Source organism: Ambystoma mexicanum, chromosome 3q (genome assembly GCF_040938575.1).
Source record: "Ambystoma mexicanum isolate Mex_15411 chromosome 3q, UKY_AmexF1_1, whole genome shotgun sequence".
NCBI classification, from domain to species: Eukaryota; Metazoa; Chordata; class Amphibia; order Caudata; family Ambystomatidae; genus Ambystoma; species Ambystoma mexicanum.
In genome coordinates, this window is record NC_090926.1 from 1,253,281,724 (window position 1) to 1,253,304,227 (window position 22,504).

Consider the following 22,504-nt stretch of genomic DNA (forward strand, 5'->3'; position numbering starts at 1 on the left):
GTTTAAGCCCTATCTTTGTGTATCACTGTCCTTTTGGAATGTGGGCATATATGGGCAATCTCTATTCAGGCTCTGGCCAAAGCCCAGCAAGTAGCCTTGTGTGTGTGAAACATTTCCAAGCTAGGTAAACAGGCTGCAGACAGCCCCCCCTGCTTATCTTAGACTGTGGGAAGCCATAGTTGCACCCGATCTGGCAGTACATGTTTAGACAATCACCAAGAATTTGTTGGTTGCTGGACCCTCCAGCCAATGACCAGTATATCTGGAGAGAACCTAGAGCCATTCACCAGTGAACCACTGCAGCCAAAGATCCAAAGCATGAGTGGCAGCAAAAGACATCTACCGCAAGACAAACCCTGTTCTTCAATTGACCTTGAACTTGTGGGCCTAACTAATTCAAAGTCATGCAGCGGCAGGGGTCAACCTCCTGGAGTTCTGAAGTGGGCCTTTAGCTAGCACCCACCATCTCTGGGCCTCTCCTGTTGCCTGGTTACTGTGAAACGTGCAGTGCATCAGTTGCCTGGACCCAGGAAATTGCTGCTCTGCTGCCTTTGCTCTATGCCAAGAAGAGATGCCTTCTTGGAGACCAAGTGCCTAGTCATCGCACCTGCAGACCCAGTGCAGTATCACTATATTTTTATTGCGTTTCCCAACAATGTGGAGTGACAGATCTTCATCCTGAGTCCAGCCTGGTGATCTTCGGAACAGTTAGGGCACGAACAGAGGCGGCAACTTCCACATCGTCAGACCCAGCTGTCAATCACTTTGCACCTTTGACCCCAGGTCTACTAATACCAGAGCCTACAGTGAGAGCAGTTGTGCCCAATGGCCCTGACTTAACTGGGGTCACTGTTCGTTCCAATCAGGATTGGAGGGGCTGGTTTACCTAACCATTTTGTAGCTCTCTCTGCCTTGGCTTTGGTAGTGAAACGTGGGCATGGCAATCCGGTAAACGGTCCCAGTGGATGTCTGGCATGGGTAGCTGTCCCTTTCCCTTGCAGGAACCATTTAGAATCATACTCACTGGGTCACTTACGGTCTACCACATTGAGACCCTTATTCCCTAGGGGAGAACTATCAAATAACTCAAAGTCCCCAAAGTAGCTACACTTGCCTTGAAAATTGGGAAAAACGTATTCTTAGATTAGGAATGAGAAATGTAGGTACTGTGACCTCATTTATACATTTTAAGGGCTGTGAAAAGGTGTGTAACATACTTCAGGTTCCACTGCAACAGTATTTTAACTTTGTACATTTTAACGTGTGGTCTGTTTCCCATTTTAGATACTCAACTGGGATTTTATAAGTGTAAATATTGTTTCCCTTACCTTTTCGTATTTTGAATTAATGCATCTGCGTTGTGTAGAGGAGCAGCCAAATGCCTCAACAGGAAGTCCCGCCCTCATTTTGCCTAAATGCTGGAAACTGGAAATTGCAATATGTGCAATGCCAGTAATGGTACCCATACAACAAAGAGTTTTTGAGATGAGGTATCCGTTGAGAAGACCTTATGAGAAATACCCCTGAAAGGCTGATAGTCTCCTGAGAGCGCTTGAAGTGTGAAGATATGAAAAGAAGGAGCTGCTGATGTCACAGAAAGAGAGTAATGCAAGGAGAAGGATGATCGAAAAAGAATGCATAGGTGATATCGAATCTGATGGCGAAGTGCCGAACCGAGAAGACTTTCACGAACTGTTAGGGAGAATTCTCAGAAATGTGCCAATTCCTCTCTACCTTAGAGGCTCCCAGCTCTTTTGCTGAACTTTGGGACTGTTTTCTGCGTTTGTTTTTTTCGGCTATAGGCACCATCATTTTCATTGCGTCACACAGCACCTTCAGTGCAGTGGCACAGGGAAGACTTTTAGATTTCCCAAGGTTTAAATACCTTGTCTGGGAAATACTACTGTTTCCCAGAGTAAGTAAAGTGAAATTGGCTTTACTAGTTGTTAGGAAGAATTCTCATAAATGTTTTTATTCCCTTCACCTTAGAGACCCCCAGCAACTTTGCTGGATTTTGAGAACTTGATTTTTTTACCTGGTGAGTGTGAGCCTTTTTCCCCACTCTTTCATGTATTTTGATGTGTGTTTTACTCTCGTGTTCTTTGATTATGGAGTTTTAGAGAACTCCATAGGCATCATCTTTTCATTGTTGTGTCACACAGCACCTTTAGTGCAGTGGCACAGGGATGTCCTTTGGACTGCCCAAGGTTTTATTACCTTCTCTTGGATGAACTACGGTTCCCCAGAGAATGTAAAGTTAAAATTACTTTACTAGTCTTTTTAAATTCATAGACCCAGCACAAACTATCTTCCTTTAGAGTGCTGGAGGGGATACTTAGTATACCTATGTCTAAACACACTTGTAGCAGTCAAAAGCTACCCTTTCCTATTAAAATGGCTGCTGGCAGTGGTTTTATAACGAATTACCATGAATTTTCCCCACTGCGAACACCGGTAGCTAAAAAAATCGGGGGGCCCCCCCATGTTTTTCAATATGGCGCCCAGGACCCCTCTGTAGAAACAGACTCTGGTCATCTTTTTTCACTGTTGCTTTGTGGAAAGGTCCTTCTGGTGTTTAACTCTGCATGCCAAACCAGGTTTGGTCCCTTTGTTCGTGAGCCTTTGGCAGGCTTCACGAACAAAGTCTGAAGTCCACCCCTGGCGTCTGAGTGTCTGGGGTGGGCAAGAATGCACTCTGGCGTGATTGGCTGGTTGACTTTCCGGCAATGACAGCCACCCTGCTGGGTGAGTGACAGCTAGGCTGGAATTAATGGGAGAGAACTGAATAAAAAGGCAGGTCTTTTGGCTCGGAAGGCAGAGTCGACCACTGGATGAAGGAACCGAAGAAGAGCTTGAAGAGGACGCCTGCTGCAACTCTTGGACCATAGGTTTGTCCGGTGAAGCCCTGCTGCTGTGCCAACTTGCCAAATTTGCATCGACAGAGAAGCCCCTGCAAGGACGACTTCTCCCTTTGAGTTAGTGGGATCAATCAACTCCAAAGCTGGTTGAATTTCCTCGGAGTTGCTGCAGGGAACGGTATAGTCAGGGAAAGGGTCACCAGATTGTGTGTGTTACTTTTAAGATGGGCTAAAGCTTTTGGAAGATCCTCTGGACTCCCACGAAACGGGACTGACCAAGCCTGAGCCCCCTCAGCAGAGTGTGGGACGCCAAAAGCAAGGACAGTCCACCTTGACAGCCAGGAACCGCGTTGTTGCTATTTGCGGTAGGCGAAAGCAAAACAGCCACTGAAAGTGAAGTTTGCCAGTTGCGAGTTTTGGCTGCCCAGTGCAGGAGTCCCCCGATGTCCTCCCTCTTGTCCCCACGACTGAGGCCCAGGAACAGTGAGACCTGCAGAACTGCACAGGAACAGAAGTCATCAGCTGCATCTTTTCTTCTTTACCAAGGTACTGTAAAACAAGTCTAAGAAAACTTACCTCTTACTGTAGAAGTGCTTGTAACTTCCACAATTCACAAGTCTAATCAGCTTGTGGCCCTACATTTTATTATTCTTTTCATCAAATACTCCTAAGAACTTGTGCAAAGACTTTTCCATTTACTTACCCAGAAGTGCTTTATCCTATCCAAGACTTTTGCCCGTTGACTTTGCCTTAGCCTATTGAATTAAATAACTCTTCTAGTGAACTCTAAAAGTATCTGCACTGCTTAAGGAATAACTGTGATCTCTTGTGTTGTAATAATCTTTGCCTTTGACCAACTTTTAAAGAGTGTTCTGAATGCCAACAGCAAGATATTAATGTCCACAGAACCCTTGTTACTGAAGTCACCTGTGGGTGTAGGTTGTGACTGTGGGCCATCCCAAAAGGGTCTTGTCTAATTCAGAAACTCAGTGTACAGTACTGAAGTATATATTTGTGTGTTTCTATTACATTGCTCCCTTCTGAAGAAGGGTTTATAACTGACTAATAAATTAATAATTGTTTATGCAAGAAAACTTGAGTGCAAGAGATTTTGATACCTGTAACCGTGAATCTTTGTGTAACTCCACTACAGCTCACATTTCCTCTCTTGAGATAAGCCTGGCTGCTCAACACGCTACCAAAACTGTGTAGTACAAGCTTATAACAAAGCTAGGGTTGCCTATACCTGTAGTCATAGTTGTTTGTAGTGTTCCCAGAGGGTACTGCAATCAAACTTAGCCTAACATGAGCAGAATAAATATTGCACTTGTTAAGAGCACTGTAGGAAACACAAGTCATTTTACAATTGTACAAATGCTGTAATGCAAGTAGTCTAAGTAATCATAAGGCTTGCTATACATAGTATATAGACTGCAGGCGGTGCCACCAAAATACGTATGTATATAGAGTTCAGGATATTCGATGATACAATTTAGTAAGCAAGTCTCCATTGAAGAAGATGGATTGAAAGCTATGTGTGTCGCAGCAAGAAATAGGCACGAATTCAAAGCAAGATCAAAGAGGTTGGCTGTCTTGATGCCAAAGACTGGAAGCAGCCAAGAACTGGTTATTAGCTGCGAATAATAGTAAAACGTGAGAAGCCGAGGCATTACTTGTTAAGTTACAAAGAGAACACCAGGAGTGCCAAGTTTCTTCATTAAAAACGATTAAATCCTAGAATACGAGCAAATTTACGGTCTCAATCACGTGAGCGGAGGATGAAAATAGACTAGCATGGTGCACCAGACCAGAGATAGCGAGTGCTTGCACTCCCCTATATTTCCAGAGCCAAGAAGCTACTGCAAAGCCAAGTTCAAAGACAATGTGACTGGCAGAGGGCATGAGTGATGAGAGATGGCAGGCTAATTTGGTTTGGGAGATACAGTAAAGTTCACCCACCAGAACCTGGGGTACCAGTTTACGTGCTGCTAGAGTCTCGAATGTTCCAGAAAGGTACAAGCGTGCCAACCAATTTAAAACGCTGTGTAATGAAGGGCCTTATAGTTTGAGAGCCAGTAGTATTCTGTGTACTTAACTGTTCAGAATGACTTGCACTATGACTTGCACTATGGGAAGAGCATGAGTGCCCACCTGACTGAAGAGATCCAATCACAATACTATCCCATATAGAAAGTCTACTTAGACGTTCCCCTTAAGCCTATCATAATCCCACGTAGGTTTTCTCAGTTTGCCACTTAGTATGACGTCACTTATGACACGTTTTTGCTATACAAGGATGTTTTTTCACATGATGCTTCGAGATTATGCTGTGCGACATCCGTTGATGTCCGTTGTACTCCCTGTTTTAGACAACTGATATTAAAACAGAGTCATTTTCTAACTTCCTGAGTCGGTCTTGTTTAGTTTGAGATGTTATTCTCTGTCCCATCCAAAAGTATGGGATGTTACCTTGAGTAAAAGGGCCTCTGGGTTCAGTTGATAAAGACGTGCATACTTTACACCAAACCCTGATCTCCTTAGTCAAAGTCTAACTGCTCAGCCTTGTTACCAAGTGAGAATTTGGTTTCACTTTTGTGGTAAACCTTTATATGATCCACTAAGGGTAGCTTCTCAAAACTCACCACAGAGAACTACTTTATTTACGTTCTAGTAGTTGAGACAATTCCAGTACGCTTTACATCAATCAGAACCTTAAAATCAACCTGGCTGGCCATGGGGAGACACTTGGGGGTGGGGGGGAGGCACATTAAGAGGGTGGAGGTTAGATTCTTCCACTAAATGCATTTGAAAAAATGGGCATTTGTAACCAAGACATGAACAATGTACAAACATATAATAATCTGTGTTGGCGCAAGGGAATGTCCCCAGACCAAGCATCCATCAAAAGGAACCAGGCATGTTAAACTCTCATCACGGTTCTTTCAATTCGGGAAGGACATCTCACCATCAGACGCCTCATGCGCTCCTTCTCAATGCGTTCATTCTCCTTCTTCTGTTCTCGCTCTGTGTTGGCATGGTACGTGGCAACCGCTTTGGTGACCTTCTGCATTTTGCCCGTCATCGACCTATGGTACTCCTTGAAGTCCTTGGCGTGCTGCAGGATGCTGTTGAGGTATTCCTGAGATGGAAAAGCAAACAAGACAGAAAGTTTTTTGATTAGCTCTTCAAAGGAAATGCTGCGCAAAAATACAAAATCAATGAGTACACAGCAGGTAAGAAGTAAACCGTAACAAAACACCAGACATGCAGAAATGTGTAGGGATAATGGCATGTGAAACATTGGTTAAACTAGGTTAGCTTCCAGCTTTAATTTATGCACATCTAAGTCCCAATCCTGACAAAAAGCTGGAGTCAACAGTCTTGACTAGTTTGTAACTCTCACTTAACATCCCTATACCAACTATAAGAGAAGAAATGTAACAGTAATAACAGGATGCAGTTCCAGAAATACAACAAGATAAAAAGTGACCCACTAGGGCCGCCCACCAACACCGCCTCACCAACCCCAGATTCAATCTGGAAAGAGCAGGGGGCCGCAGCTTCCCAGTCGGTGGCAGCTAAACATTGGAACACACTCACACCATCGCTTAGAGCCGAAACTTCTTTCTGGACATTCTGGGGAAATCCCTCAAAATGTTGCTCTGCTCACAAGACCTGCAACACAGCTAGTACCTAACCATCTGTCAACGACACATTATGTCCCTAAGTCTTCCTAGGTTTACTGCCTTGGACTGTATCATATGCATTTTCCCTGCATTTCTCATCTCCTAAACCACGCTTTCTGTAACCAGCGCCTTGATGCCTCTTGGTTTGGTGCGCTATAAAAATGACAAAATAAATTTAAAAAATTGCGTGGAAATCCGAATAGTTACATTATTAACTACAATAATATTTATTTTGGGAAGAAAATGCAGCCTATGTTACATAGTGGAGAAATCATTCCACGGGTGAAGGGGTTTGATTACCTTGGGATCAGATTCTCTGACTCCCTTACAGGGAAGGCGCATTTAAAAAACAATCAGCTAAACTGACCCAACAACTTCCCGCTTTCTCTCTCGTTGTGAGGGCCAATCGCTGGATGCCATGCTTAAAATCAATCGAAGGCTGTCACTTTGTATGGTGCTCCGCTATGGGGTTTTGAAAAGGTTCATGAACTCCAAGTGAAAGAGAAACTGTTCCCCAGGAGACTACTGGGGCTCCCCGAATCCTCTCCCTGCATCTCTACCCACAGAGAGTAGGGGATGGAATTTTGGGAGGACCAGTGGGCGTTGGCCCCGATAAGTTGCTGGGTGAGGCTATGGGCGAATGAATATGCCTCACTGCCATTTTATAATCAGGTCCGTAATGGCCAGGGCTGGCCGGGGAAGAATTCCATGGCTTGACTATATTGATAAAGCATTAGTAGAGGCCAACATAAGAGCCCTTTCACCCCCAGTTGCACTTTTAAACAAAATGCAGCTGAGAAGCTATAAATGCTTATTGGGGGAAGTTTTTGCAATGAAGAGAATCTTTCAGGAGCATGTGACCAATTCAGATAAAGAGCATGTGGTGATCAGCCGGGCAAAAGAGATGCAACCGTACCTATTTTGAGGCACTACTAGGAAAGACCGCTGGTTAATCACACGTGGAAGGATTGACTGTCTTCTCCTGGGGGGGGGAACAGTTCATTGGAGTGATTACCCGGCTTCGGCAGGGTGCCCACTGTGTGGCCACATAAAAGAAGACTTGGCTCAACTGCTCTTGTTTTGTCCGGGGTACAGTGGGATTAGACTAATAACTTTACTACCAGCCCTAAGGGAGGGTAACAACCAAAACTATAGGCCTGCTATCCTGTTCCTCACGGGCGCTAACACTGTTTTGACAGCGTGGACGTTGCTCTCGTTTTTGAAAAGTGCTTTGCATCTCAGGAAGAGGCAGTTAGATGAATGGTAATATCAGGCTACTTTTCGGTCTTAACTTTTTTCTGATGCTTGAGTCATGTTCATCGGACCTTGTCATTTAATGGCTGTTGCTGAAAGCCTACTGTGACTTATGATATGTGGTAATATTGGACTTTTTTTTTTGTATTTTACATGCAATGTAATATGATGGTTTGTATCCGTGTGGAATTTCAAGGGAATTACATTTATGGATTGTAATTGTGTGTTGTTTATGTGTTTGACGGATTTCAATCAAATATTGATTGATAATATTTATACTATTCGCTGAATGACTTGCCATTCCCAATGAGAGTACAATTACACATGACCCAATCCAGCCGTAGCAGCAGCCAGCGACTCTACATTAAAGCAGGCCACGCCTCACCTGGTGCTTCTGCCTACGCTTGCGCTCCTGCTCAACCTTCTGCTGCTTTTCCAGCTTCTCAGTGATGCGGGCCTCACGAAGTGACTGGCGCTTGCTGCGTTTGTAAGCCTTGGCATTCAAGGCAGTCTCCAGAGCTGTATCCCGCCGCATGCAGACCACCACCTCTTGTCGAAGCTTGGGAGGACAGAAAAGGCAGAGCTTCATGAGGCGGTAAATGCAGGTAAGAGGTTAAAAGGAATTACAAACTCAGAAGTCATGCATTCAACAGTTCAGGGGTGACATCCTCATACAGAGAATACCAAGGTAGGTCCAACGGGCAGACATAGTGCTCCAACAGCAGGCTGTCACAATCAACTTTCCAGTAGGCGCAAGTTCACTCCAGTAAAAGCCAAGAAAGCATTTGGCATCAACTAGCAGACTCAAATAGAAAAGACTGAATCCCACATATGGTTTTATTAATTTATTGTGGATGTGTAAAGTAGAACAATGCTTAATGGTCACTTGCGAGCGCCTATCAAAGGGCTTCTACCTCTTGGGCCACGCCCCACCCACTCCGACTAACACGCTGTTAGGCAAGATTGTATGTAGTAACCCTGTGGGAGATTACACCAGCCTTGTCCTCTTGGCAATTGGTAATCCAACCTTTGGTATAAGTCTGTACCTCACAAATTGGTAGAGTGACTGAGCAGCCAGGCTTATCTCAAGATAAAGCCAAAGACAAGGGCAACCTGGCCATCCTGCTCCTGTTGGACTTATCAGCAGCGTTTGACCTTGTTGACCATCAAATCCTGACTGAACACCTCTCCACTGCAGCAGCATTTTCGCCAAATGCTGCCAGTTGGATCCAATCCTTCCTCACAAATAGAACAACTAGGGTTGTTGCACCTACTGCAGCTGTTGAGCCAGTTCCCATCCACTGCAGAGTCCCTGAAGGATCCTGTGTTTCACCTACGCTTTATAATATTTTTACAAAACTTATCTTTGATTGTCTTGATAAACTGGGTGTCACCTACACAAATTTTGCAATCTTTACACTCACTGGTTGCTATGAAAGATTCCGAAAAGCTAAACGAAGCTACACACAGCCTCTGCCTACATGACGACAAGACAGAACTCTTGATTTGTCTTAAACTCGACCACTGGTACAAATCCTTTAACATTATCAAAGTCGCCTCATAGGTTAAAACCCTTGGCGTCTACTTAGATTCCACCCTCTCCATCAAAAAACAGGTAAACTCCACAGCCTCCACCACAGTATACACAAACAAATTAATCAATGCCTGCAAACCCTTTCTGTCCACAAACAGTTTCCTCATGTTAGCCAGGGCCTGGATTTTGTCTGACTAGATTACAAGTTCTCCAGAATAACGCTCTTTGCCGTGACGTGAACATACCACGCTATAGTCCTAGCTTGACCACCAGGCGAGACTCACACTGGTTACCAATACGCGACAGAATCAAACTCTGCACACTCGTCATCACACACAAATGCCTGGCCAACATAGCCCCCCCCCCCAATATCAGACAGATTCTCAAGGCACCAATCTACCAGACCCACCAGACCTTCCTACCTACACTGCCTCAATATACCAGTATAAACTGAAAACAGCAGGGGGGTTGTGAGTCGAGCCTCCCAGTGTTAGCAGCCAAACTCCCTCCGCACAGCCATTAGAGCCGCACCATCTTTTTGGACTTTTAGATCCAAAATGAAAGAATGGCTCTTTGCCTAGCAACACTAGCTCATCTCTCCGTTTCCTGCCACACTTGAACCAACTAAACATTGTTTTCTTATCACTATTAAATCACTTTATGTTCACCTCATAGGCAAACCACTGCGTAATCACCACTTTGCTCTCATCTCCACTCATGTTTGTATCATATCTACTGTTCTACTTAATATTATTGCTCATCAGCCTGGGGCGCTCTTATCCCCAGCCTAACGCATCCTTGCGACCTGCCCTTACTGGTAACCACTTGCTATGCTGTAGTCTTACTGACCACTCTAACTAGGACTGCTTGTTCATGCCACACTGACCACTTTGTAACCTGATCTGTCTGTCAGGCCACATGCCTTGCTGTTGCCTTTATCACACTGACCTCTCTGTAACCAGGTCCTAATTATTCTGCACTCCTATGCATCTATAGCAAGTTCTCTATGCTTAAGCGCCCAGATACCTCATGGTTAGGTGCTTTCTATAAATAATAAACTAAGGGGGGGCAATTTAAGCTCTAGGGTTGCAAAGTTTCACAGTGACAAGTATTGAAATAGCACTTATACTCAAGGTTTCTTGATCAAATAATTTGTTTTAAAATAAGCCTTCTTCAGAAAGGAGCAATTGGCAACAATAAAAATACACTTCAAAATACACTCCTTCAGTTCAATAAAGTAGGTAGATATCCTTTTGGGATGGCACACAGATTATCCTACACCCCGAGGTGACTTCAATAGTTAGGCACTGTGGACATTAATATATCACTTTTCACACTTAAATGGTAATACTGAAGTAGTGCAAAAAGAAAAAGGTTAGAGAAGGAAACAATGGTTAACAGGTTTCTCAAACAGGTAAGCACTTTTGATACCCCCCCAATGCAATGTAGATTAACCCATTCCCAAGTATACAAGTAAGGTATGTGTCACTTTTTGGAGGGATGGTTAAAACACAAAATCAGAGGTTAGAAGAGTCTTCAGGGAGCCAGGAGAGCCAGTGTCAATTGAGCAAAGTCATGGGGCGCTGAGGCACTTCTTGAAGGTAGGTAAAAGGTACAAAATATTGTTGTAAACTAAATCATTGTTGGGCCACAAGCTGGGAAGCCTGTGAAGGGCGAAGCTGCAAGCAACTCTACAAAGGGCAGCCTATGCAAGTCTCAAGTGAGAGCAAGCAAGCTACACACCCAACAGGTAAGTACCCCTTAGTTCACAGTACCTTAGGTCTGAAGAAATGATTCCAGCTGGCTTCTGTTCCGGTTGTAGTTCCTGCAGATCCCGTTGTTCCTGGGCCTCAGTCGTGGGTGTTTTTTGCCATTTCTTTTTGGAAAGGTCCTTCTAGAGTTTGTCTCTAAGCGCCAAACCAGGTTTGGTCCCTTTGTTCCTATGCCTTTGGCAGGCTTCAGGACTGAAGACCGCCTCTGGCGCCCGAGTGTCTGGGGTGGGCAGGGAGTGAGGGAGGTGCCCGAAACTCCCTGTGCTTAGTCTTCTAGGAGACCCAAATGCACTCCGGCGCGATTGGCTGGCTGACTGTCCGGCAAGGACAGCCACCATGCTGGGTGAGTGGCAGCTAGGATGGAAAGAATGGGAGGAAACTGGATAAAAGGCGATTCTCTTGGCTTGGAAGGCAGAGTCGACCACTGGAACAAAAAAGAACCGAAGACGAGCTGGAAGAGGACGGCTGCTGCAACTCCTGGACCAAGGAGACCAAGCACAGGGAGTTGTGGGCACCTCCCTCACTTCCGGCCCACTCCAGACACTCAGGCGCCAGAGGCGGTCTTCAGTCCAGAAGCCCGCCAAAGGCATACAAACAAAGTGACCAAACCCTGGTTTGGTGCGCAGAGACAAACTCCAGAAGGACCTTTCCTAAAGGAAACGGCGAAAAAAGAAGACCGGGACCGGTTTAAACAAAGGTGCTTAAGGCGCCATCTTGAAAAGCATGGCTCCTGCAATTTTTAGCTACCGGTGTTCGCGGTCGGGAAACATCACAGTAGTTCGTTGGAAAACCTATGCCATCAGCCATTTCGATAGGAAAGGGTATCATTTGACTGCTACATGAGTATTTAGACATTGCGTATACTAGGTAACCCCTCCAGCACTCTATTGTAAGATAGTGTGTGCTGGGTCTAGGAATTTGGAAAAATGTCACTTTACATTCTCTGGAGAACAGTACTTCATCCCAGAAAAGGTAGTTAAACCTTTTGGAAGTCCAAAAGTCATCCTTGTGTCACTGCACTGAGGGTGCTGTGTAACACACATGAAAAGATGATGCCTATGTAGTTGTCTAAAACTCCATAACCAAAAGAAATACACAGAAAACAAAACAGAATTAAAAAGTTCAAAGCCCCAAAGTTTAGCAAAAGAGCTGGAGGGCTCGGAGGTAGAGGGAATTAGCACATTTATGAGAATTCTCCCTAACACTCACCGCAGTCCACCTCCTGGGGAGCCCAACCTGGAGGCGGACAGGCTCAGCAGACCGGAGGCAGACAATTACAAGTGGCAATTGAACAACCTGGTACTGAAGGAGATCTTCCTCAGGTCGGGGCATCCCCAAGTGGATCGGTTTGCCTCCCGGGACAACAGGAAATGCCAGCAGTTCACCTCCTGGGAAGGGCAGGGCTCTAGCTCCCTGGGCGACGCATTCCAGATACGGTGGAACGACCTGACGCCATACGCCTTCCCACCCACACCCCTGGTCCACAGAGTGATCCGCAAGATAAAGGAATCTTTTGATAGCTCCGTGGTGGCCGGCGAGACCATGGGTCTCCGAGCTACTCAGCCAATCAGACAAGCCACCCATTCACCTCCCGCTGGGCCCGGCTCCTCTCCTGGTCCAGCAGGGGGCGGGGGGGGCAGGGTACTCCACAAACTAGCCCTCGCAGCGTAGTTCCTGAGTAGGTTGTTGAACCTCTCTCAAGCTAACCTAGAGATCATCCAAGGCTACTAGGAGCCAATATAGGAGTAAATGCCATTGGGCCGACTCTAAGGGGATCGACCGTTTTAGGTGCACCTTGGACGACATGCTCTCCTTCTCTGCACATTTGAGCCCCTCTGGTGTACAGGTGGACACATGCCGCACCTATCTGGCAGCCATAGGGGTTTATAGGAATTCGGAGTAGGGCCTCTTCTCTTCCAACCCGGTGGTCAAGCAACATCTGGCGTGCCTCCACAGACTCTATCCGCCTCTAAAGAACCCACACCCTGAGTGGGACCTCAATGTTCCAAAGGCGGTTCTAAGAAACCTGTTTTCTTAAGGAGTGTCGCCTCTCCACCTTGGGGCCACGTTCAGTTGTAATCGCCCATACAGTATGGAGTATAGGGGACCGGACGTAAGAGTAATTAATAGTTACTCACCGTAGTGACCAAGGTACTCTTAGTCCATAGTCCTCTTTCCACCATACATCTCACCATCCTTCCCCCCTAATTATACTGGTGTCATTAGGCAATTCTCAATATTGTTGACGCGTCAATGGGGACTGAGGAGTGGCGCCGGTGGGCGGAGTCAGGTGAGCGCATACTCCCAGGGGCGCACCCCGCACGCCTCTAAATGTAAAGGTGAAGAAGATTGTTCTGTAGAAAAAGGTTTTGTCTCCCGTCCCTCGCGAGGGATGCCCATACGGTATGGAGGAAAGGGGACTAAGAGTATGTTCGTCATTACGGTGAGTAACTTCATTTTCACTTCACTGCTCTTGGAAACAGTTTCACCAAGAGAAGGTATTTAAACCTTTGGGAAATCCAAGAGACTTCCCTGTGCCACTGCACTGAAGGTGCTGTGTGTCACAATGCAACGGATGATGCCTATGGAGTTTGTCAGACTTCAAAGTCAAAAGGAACACATAAAACCCATAGAATTAAAAGTACAGAGTCCCAAAGTTCAGCAAAAGAGCTGGAGGTCTCGAAGGTGGGTGGAATTTAGCACTAAACGGAACATTCTCCCTAACAAAAACATTCTTACTTACCTTGAATGTGGGTTGCACTATTCTGAAAAGTATGTAATATCTTTCTTTCCTTAGAAGCTGTTTTGCAATTCTAACAGAAAGATGCAAGGGTATATTACTCACCTGTTATTTGGTTGTGCCTCTTCACAAAAGTAAAGTTGTTGGTTTCACTTAATTATTCCTGTTAGCATAATTGTAGGTGTGTTCCCCAACTGGGTCTTGCTTCCCCTGACTTGCTGTTAGCCTGTCCAAAATAAGTCCACATTAGGTTTTACCTACCTAGAATAACTGAGTCATTCATAAAGGGTAACATTGGGTTTTACTTTCCCTGGTCCGTTTTAGACAGAAACAAAAAGTGTCTTAGGTTTATACCTGCCCCAATTTGCTGATAGCGCCTTGAAAAAGTATATGGGTTTTATTGCCTTGAGTTAGCTGTGTGCCATCCGTAAATAAGTTACAAGAGTTACTGCATATCTCAATCTATGTTTCACTGATCTCAAAAGCACCTATAATTGAATATTACATCCTTAGGTTTTACTCACCTAGTAGGACTTATCACAAAAGTAGTTATAGGTTTTTTACTGTACCTAGAATAAGCCTTCCACTATTCACACAACGTATATTGTCCAGTTGACTGATTGTGTGTTTTGACTGAGGGTCATGGTACAATTGGTAGGGTCTACTACCCTTGAATTACTGAATGTAATCTGAAAGTAACCATTGGTTTTTACTCCCCAAGAATAGGTGAGACCTATACTTAATGTGTATGAAAAGGTTTCACTACCATAGAACTACTGTTGGGCGTTCCAAATAAGGCTTATACTTTGGTCTGTGTACCTTCAAGCATAGTGTTGTTTTTATAATTGTGATTACATATAATGTCATATTACGTATTTCCCCGAAGATTTATCTGGGCCTACTTATATTTAAATAAACCATGTTACAATTTCATTTGTACTGATTCTACAACCCTCTCTCCCTCCTAACATAAGCCTGGCTGCTTGCTCTACGCTACCCTGAACAAAGGTGGTAGAGCCATATATTAAGAGTGTCTTGTACTGCCTCAGTTAACTGGCCTACAGGCTAGTTGTGGACGGGAGATCACATTACCCACCTGTCTAAAAAATAGGATTCCTCAACCTTCCCTTAAAGAACACTCCGGCCCTGCTCACCAACAAGACAATGTAAGAGCGAGATCTACCTGGCACAAAAAGGTAGGCGGTCTCATCCATCGGCCCTGAACCGGTCACCATTAACCTACCTGCCTCTGGAAATTGAGCAGTCTCAGGGCTTTCAGTTCAATAGTCGCTTTGGTACGCAAATCACCAGCCAAAGAGCCAGGAAGGTTTTCAAGTTCTTGGATTCGATGTGCAATTCGAGCTTGTAGCCTGCAGTAAAAGAACACCAGATAAACACACACACAAAATACACCATTTTGACTTAGGGAAGAAATACAACAATCAGCCTTCATGGTTATTTGCAAAACTAGAATTATCCTGCTCCAACATTGACATAAAGGCCTGCACCTAACAGGACTTGCAAGCTTTTTCAAATACTTGCCAACCGAATCCCTCACCACTACCCTCCTCCCGTCACAATCCTAAGCCACCCTCTCCCTCTAAATCTTTGTGGGGACACAATACGACATCCATCAGCATTCAGAGATCACCATTGTGGTGATTTGTCACAGTACAAAAGCTCTTGAACAAACCAAACCATAAATCTAGTTCAGATCTCACACAGATGTTTGATAAGATAGCTCAGTAGATAAACCACTAACAGTCAAGTTTAGAAGAACAAGTAACTTACCAACTGGTAACATTCTTTCGACTGGATGTTCCTCCAACGTATTCCACATCTTTGACAGACTCCCAAAGCAGTACCAGTGGAGGAGGGAAAAGAATTTAGAGTACCCAGTTAGATTGCGGAATAAAGAACCGCCTTCCCAAAGGCCATATCCTGACCATGGATTGTATCCAGGGAGTAATGTTTAACAAAGGTGTGGATTGAAGCCCATGTGGCTGCATCACAAATATTCCTAATAAGAACCCCCCGCCGGAGGGCTGTGGAAGTAGACACGCCCCTAATGGAATGAGCTTGCAACCCTTCAGGACGGTCCTTACCCGCCAATCGGTAACACTCCGTAATGGTGGGGATAATCCACCTGGACAAGGTCTGGTTGGTACCAACCTGGCCCAAACGGTGTCCAGCATATCCTACAAAGAGTTGATCATCCATTCTGACCCTGGACATCCTAGAAATGTAAAAGCTCAGAGCTGTCCTAGGATCCAACCGATTGAGTCGATCCTCTTCCTTACCAGAATGAGGAGGAGGGTAGAAAGATGGAAGGACCGCCTTTCGACTCAAATGATATTCAGAAACTACGTTAGGTAGAAAAGAGGGACGTACAACCCGGTCCTTGTGAAACACAGTAAGGGTGCCTTACATGAAAGTGCCTACAATTCACTAACTCTGCAAGCGGAAGTAACCGCAACCAAGAACAGTAATCTCAAAGGACGAGAGTGCAAAGGTTCAAACGCATCACCCATGACAAATTTCAAAACAAAATTCAAATCCCAAACCGGCACCTGGAAAGCGGATGTGGGAACACATTAGTCAGTCCTTTAAGAAACGGAGAAATCAAAGGAATCTTAAAGTAAGAACATTCTTCAGACGAGCGCTTAAAGATGGACAGCGCCGCCAGGTAACCCTTAATGGTACCCACTTGAAGGCCCCTGTGGGCCAAAGAAAGTAAGAAAGACAAAACCATAGGAATGGAGCACTGAAAAGGATCAACGTTGTGACCTCTGCACCAGTCGCAGAACTTGCGCCAACGGTATAGGGATTTTGTTGTAGGCCGCCTGGCCGAAAGCAACACCTCCATCACGTCATCCGGGAGGTCCCAATCCTTATACCTCAACCTTTCAGATACCAAGCTTGAAGGTTGAGAGTCTTGACCTCTGGATGGAGAACCCGACACTGCTTCCCCCCCCCCCACAATGGTCCAGATCTTCTCAGTAGGGAAAACGGCGTGGAGGGCAGATGGACATTTCTAGAAGGTCCGGGTATCACGCTCTCCTGGCCCAACCTGGAGCAATGAGGATCATGTGGAAACTGAACCTCCGTAACCTCTGCAACACTTGAGGAATGACGGGACTGGAGGAAACGTGTACAACAGTGGGAATGACCAATTCACCACAAGCGCGTCTCCTAAAGCTCCTCTTGGGGGAAATTCCCTTGAGCAGAAGCACTTCTGGTTGACACTTGTGGCGAAGATAACCACTTGCGGGGCTCCCCAAAGGGCGAAGATCTACTGAAGGACTTCCTGAGGCAACTCTCACTCGTGCTCTGCCTGCTCAGAGCCCCCACTGCTGCATTTTCGTCTCCGAAACAGATGAACTGCTGAGATCGAAATTTCTTGCCAGATGGCCCAAAACCAGAGCTGCATCGCCTCTCTGCACAACGGGAGTGACCCTATACCCCTTTTTTGTTGAGGTAATGCATGGCCACTTCGTTGTCCGTCATGATCAGGACACTCTTCCCCCCACACATGGCTAGCCTGATGGCGCTGAGCTCTAACAGATTGATGTGGAGTTTGGACTCCGACAGAGACCAACGACCGCTGGTAGTCAAATCGTTGGCATGATTTGCCCCATCCTGTGAGGGAAGCATTCGTCACTACAGGTTGCCAAAACGGTTCCCCCCCCTCATCAGGTTCCCTTTGTTGGCCCACCACAGAAGATCCTGGGAGACCGAGAGTGTAATCTGAACGGGATCCGACATCTTGCCTGAGCACTGTGACCACTGCATCTTGAGAAACCATTGCAGGGATCTCATCCGCAGCCTGGCCTCTGGCACCAGAAAAAACGCAGGATGCCATGAGGCCGAGCAACCTTAATAATTCGAAGGCTGGGAGACTCTGGGCATGTTGAAACTGGTCCACCATCTGCACAATGTGATGAGCCCTTACCTTGGGAGGCGAACACTTCCAAGGACGTGTCTAACACAGCCCCGATGTATTGGAGCTGTTGGGAAGGTGGCAGAGACTTCTTGAAGTTCAGGGAGAAGCCCAGTTTATGGAGGGTGCGGCAGGTGAGATCGAGGTGATCCAACGCTTGCTCGGGAGAGCGCGCCAGGGACAGCCAGTCGTCCAGGTAGGGGTAGACGTGAATCCCCCCCCCCTCGCCTGAGGTACGCTGCCACCACCACCAGCTTGGTGAAGACCCTCAGGCGGAGGTCAATCTGAATGGCAGGACCAGAAACAGAGTGTGAGTCGCCAGCCGCAAACCTCAGGTACTTTGTGCTGTGGATGGATCGGCACATGAAAGTAAGCATCCTTGAGGTCCAGAGACACCAACCAATCCTGAAGTTGAAGGGCATGGAGGACTTGAGAAAGAGTGACCATTTTGAACTTGTCCTTCCGGAGAAGTTTGTTCAACCAACGCAATTCCATGATGGGTCTCAATCCCCAGTCTTTGTTTGGGATCAAAAAATAAAGGGAATACCATCCTATGTTCCTCTCCGCTACAGGCACCAGTTCTATAGCGCCTTTCTCCAGCAGGGACAAGATCTCCTGCGCAAGGAGCGGATCCGGAAGGTTCAAAGAGTTTCCCCGGTGGATTGTCGTGAGGCCACTGAAGGAAGGGAAGGCAGTAGCCGTGGGCTAGGGTATCCAGAACCCACGCATCTGAAGTAAAGGCTCGTCACTCTTCGAGATGCTGAGACAGTCTGCCCCCAACCGGCGAACCATGGGGCATGGCCTCATGACTATTTGCCTTCAGACACGCCTTCAGACACTGCCACAGCCACTTCCCAAGAGGCAGCTGCCTGAACGGCTTTGGCACCACGATTTCCCCGACCACCACGGGTACTTTTTCACTGGCCCCTTTGACTGGCGGCCCCTCTCGTTCTACCAAAGGAGGAGTAGTAACGAAAAGAACCTCCCCTCTATTTCTGTCCCCTAGGATGAAAAGGCGGAGGTTGACACACAGATGCGCTCAAAGATTTAGCCGCAGCTTTCGAGGTCTGCAACCTCTCAAGGCTCTTGTCAGCCTTGCTGCCAAACAAATGTGCGCCATCAAAGGGCATGTTGAGATATCGGGCCTGCACATCCGGAGCAAAACCTGACTTCCGCAACCACGCAAATCTGCGTATAATGGTGCTCGCAGCCATGGATTGGCTAACACTGTCGGCCGTATCCAAACCCGACTGAAGGGATTCGCACATGCCATCCTTGCCATCCTGCACGAGAGCAAGGAACCCATCCCTTTCTTTCCCCTCGGGAATATGCTCAGCCACTAACGAAACACAGTTCCACAGAGTGTGTGAGAGCCTTGCCAAGGCACAAGTGAAGTTGGCAGATTTCAATGCCATTCTCCCAGCAGAAAATACCTTTCCGGGCCCAATCGTCAAAGCGCTTGTCGTTCCTATCCGGAGGGAAGTAGGGTACGCCGCCTGCCTCGAGGTGGCCGTAGCCACCTGAACCATCAAACTCTCAGGAGTGGGGTGAGTAGATAAATAGCTGGGGTCACGAACGGAAGGGTGGTATTTCTTAGTCAAAGATTTATTAACAGCCGGAAGAAAGTCCGTGGACTGCCAAGCAGCTGCCACCCTTTTCTGCAAGGTGAGATGAAATGGTAAAACCGGGTCAGAGGACGGACCTTGATCTAAGAGGTCGGTTGGATCATCCTTCACAAAGTCTTCAGGAGGACTGGACCAACCCAGATATTCCGAGACCCTCGCCATGAGCCTCCTGTATGACGACTCTGCATGAGCCCCAGGCTCAGGCCTACCAGATTCCACTTCTGGGGAAGTGTCCATCCCACTGCCTCAACTCCTCCAACTGACTGTCTCCAGAAAAAAGTGGAGCTTCATCAAGTTCACCAGGGTCCTCAAATTCAGACCTTTCTTCCTCTTCATAAATGTCATCAAGAGGGGGTTGAAACCCAGGCCTGGTGACAGAGGTGGCCCTGGAGGCCAAAACAGGCCGCACAGACTTCCCAGCAGCCATCCTTGGAGGATCCACGAGATACGGGTACTCCCAAGGCAAATTGAGAAAAAATCCCCAGTGGCACCAACAGCACTGAAGGCTTTGACGCAGAGAGCGTTGACAACCTCGACGTTGTGAGCGCCGAAGGCTTCGTCGTCGACACAGGTGCCAACTGCGCCGTGGGCGGGTACTTTGGTAAAGCGTCAACGTCTGAGTCGGACGGACACAACACCGACCAACTCGACATCGAGCCCTCAGTAGGTAGCTCCGGTCTCGCTAGAGACAAGGACCGAGACACGTCTCTTGTGACTTTTCGAATCCTTGTCCGTACGGGACCTCGAAGGCTCCCGATGTGAGTCGCGCACCCGAGCCCAAAGGCGTGCAAGCCACGGTACAAGACAGATCCTGGCTGGGTTCGTTAGAAGGCGCGACCGGACCCGTGCCCTGCGATTGAAAAAAATCACTAACATTTTTTCTTTAAACGCCGCCCATTCCTCCGGAGTCGAGGACTTCGTTGGGCACGCTTCCTTCCTCCAGGCACCATCCTCCGAGGAAGACTGGGAAGGCGCTTCCTAGAGTGCCTGGACGAGGAAGAAGAATGGCGGGAACCACTACGGGACCGAGATCCCTGGGACTCCTTCCGACGCTGAGAGTCACCCCTTTAGCCGTTGGTGGAAACCCCCTTGAACTTGGATTTGGACTTTCGGGACTTAACAGGCTTAGAGCCCCCACCTGCCTGAAGCTTCCCCTTCCGCTCCTGCAAGGCCTTGGCAGTCAGCGACTGACATTTCGAGCAATCGTCTGTGTCGTGCGACTCGCCCAGGCACCACAAACAAATGCGGTGCGAGTCGTTGAGCGACATCTTGGACTTGCGGTCCCGGCAGGTCTTGAAGCCAGACCGCAGAGTCAGAGGGGTCAAAGAGAAAGACATTGTAACGATGAACACACAAGGCGCGTCGATTAACACGAACCAACACGTTAGCGGAAAAAACAGAACTGAGGCTACGGGTGCTGTGCGTCCCATTTATAACATCCGGTGACGTTGCCCTCGACGGAGGCCTTCCAGGGACATCGGCCCGACGTTCTTGATGCAGGATGCCTTCGGCTGAAAATGTTTCCGGAAGTGCACAGCTGTGGACATTACATGTCAAAGATGTGGAATACGTTGGAGGACACAATGCATTCAAAGTATATTTCCAGAAAACAAATATTATCCAACATCCTTCGATACAAAAATTGCACACAACAAGAAATCCAATTGTTTTACCAATGGCTTTAGAGGTGTATCATTCAATCAGTGGAACCTTGACCTCCTCCCAGAGGAGCGGCAGAAGAGGTAACCGCCAGAAATACTGCAAACACACACAAAAGCAGGCCACAGACTTCAAAGATCCACATACTAAATAAACCAAGGTGGCACTCAAGAGAAAAGGAATAAGGGTTGCTTTCAAATTCACTAAGGGTGATATTACGAAAGGACTACTGCTCTGCAGGAGAGCAGGGATTGAGTAGTGGGGAAACCGCCTGCTCCGTTCCATGCTACTACTAAAACAGAAGTGACCCAATCAAAGGTGAAACTAGCACAGCAGACATGAACCCCTCCTTTGCCTCTTTTGGTAACCTGGACCTAGAGAAAGGCTATATCTTATGTCTTTCTCTTGCATCTGTATCAGCTCAAACCCCTGAGTGTTAGGTAAGCATTAGTGCAGTCAAACTGGTGAGGACTACACAAGACTTATCTTCTTGTATTTTATGTAACCCACCTTTTAATATAGGCCTCTACTACACAAGTTGTTAGTGTGGCTGAGCAGCCAGGCTCATCTTAAGAGGGGTAATGTGAGCTGTAGAGCTGTACAATTAAAATCAGTAAGTACAGGTAGCCAAGTAACACTTACACAGTTATCTATAAATATTTATAATATACACAAGGTTTAAATAAACATGGTTTAAAAAGCTTCATCCACTAGTAATATTCAATCAAAGTTAGGATTCAGTTTTTAAAGGACAATAAAAATTGGTAAAGACTTTTCTTATGCTAACATGGTCCAGCACGAGTGACTTCAGGAAAGGTCAGTATTGCACTTATTTCAGTTACCAATTCAGTTATTAAGATGTTAAAGGAAGGCAAGGTTAGAATAAGATTTAGTACATACTTTCAACAGTTTGTAAAACAATTACAATCTCCTAAAGGGAGGCAGGTAAGCTTTTATCCCAGCAATAATAGTGTCAGAAAATATAACCTATGAGCAAACAAATATTGCCTAAGCCAGTAGGTTCTGAGGAGTGCCTTTAGGGTTCCCGGACAACCAAAGTCAATGGACACAGTCAGTAGCTTTGATGCACTTATTTTTTATTTTATTTACGCGTTTATATAGCGCTGCAGCCCGCAGGCATCAGAGCGCATTACAAAGAGACAGAGGACTTAGTGACGCGACGACGAAAAGGTGGTTAGTTTTCAGGTTCTAAGCATTTTGGTGCGGTATCTTTATTTAAAGAGGGTCTTCAGTTTCTTCCTGAAGCACAAGTAGTTTGTTTCAGTTTTTAAGTTCATAGGCAGCTCGTTCCATTTGAGGAAAGCCTTAAATGAAAAGGACCTGCCTAGTCCATTGGTTCTTTTTGCTGGGTTGACGTATAAGTGTCCTTTGTCTCTTGATCTCTGGTTGCGATTTGGCTCGTACCAAGAGAATTG

General features: G+C 46.5%; 1 protein-coding gene across 4 annotated transcripts in view; it reads right to left on the bottom strand.

Moving 5' to 3' along the window:
• The window catches only part of SMARCA4 (SWI/SNF related BAF chromatin remodeling complex subunit ATPase 4), a 648,210-nt gene that overhangs the window by 507,961 nt on the left and 117,745 nt on the right, over positions 1 to 22,504 (bottom strand). For all 4 annotated transcript variants that reach the window (XM_069604251.1, XM_069604249.1, XM_069604250.1 and 1 more), the window contains exons 7-9: positions 15,088 to 15,214; positions 8,184 to 8,357; positions 5,824 to 5,997 (exon numbers count right to left, since the gene is read on the bottom strand). In XM_069604251.1, the coding sequence (XP_069460352.1) occupies positions 5,824 to 5,997; positions 8,184 to 8,357; positions 15,088 to 15,214 (475 nt within the window). The remainder of the gene's footprint in view (positions 1 to 5,823; positions 5,998 to 8,183; positions 8,358 to 15,087; positions 15,215 to 22,504) is intronic.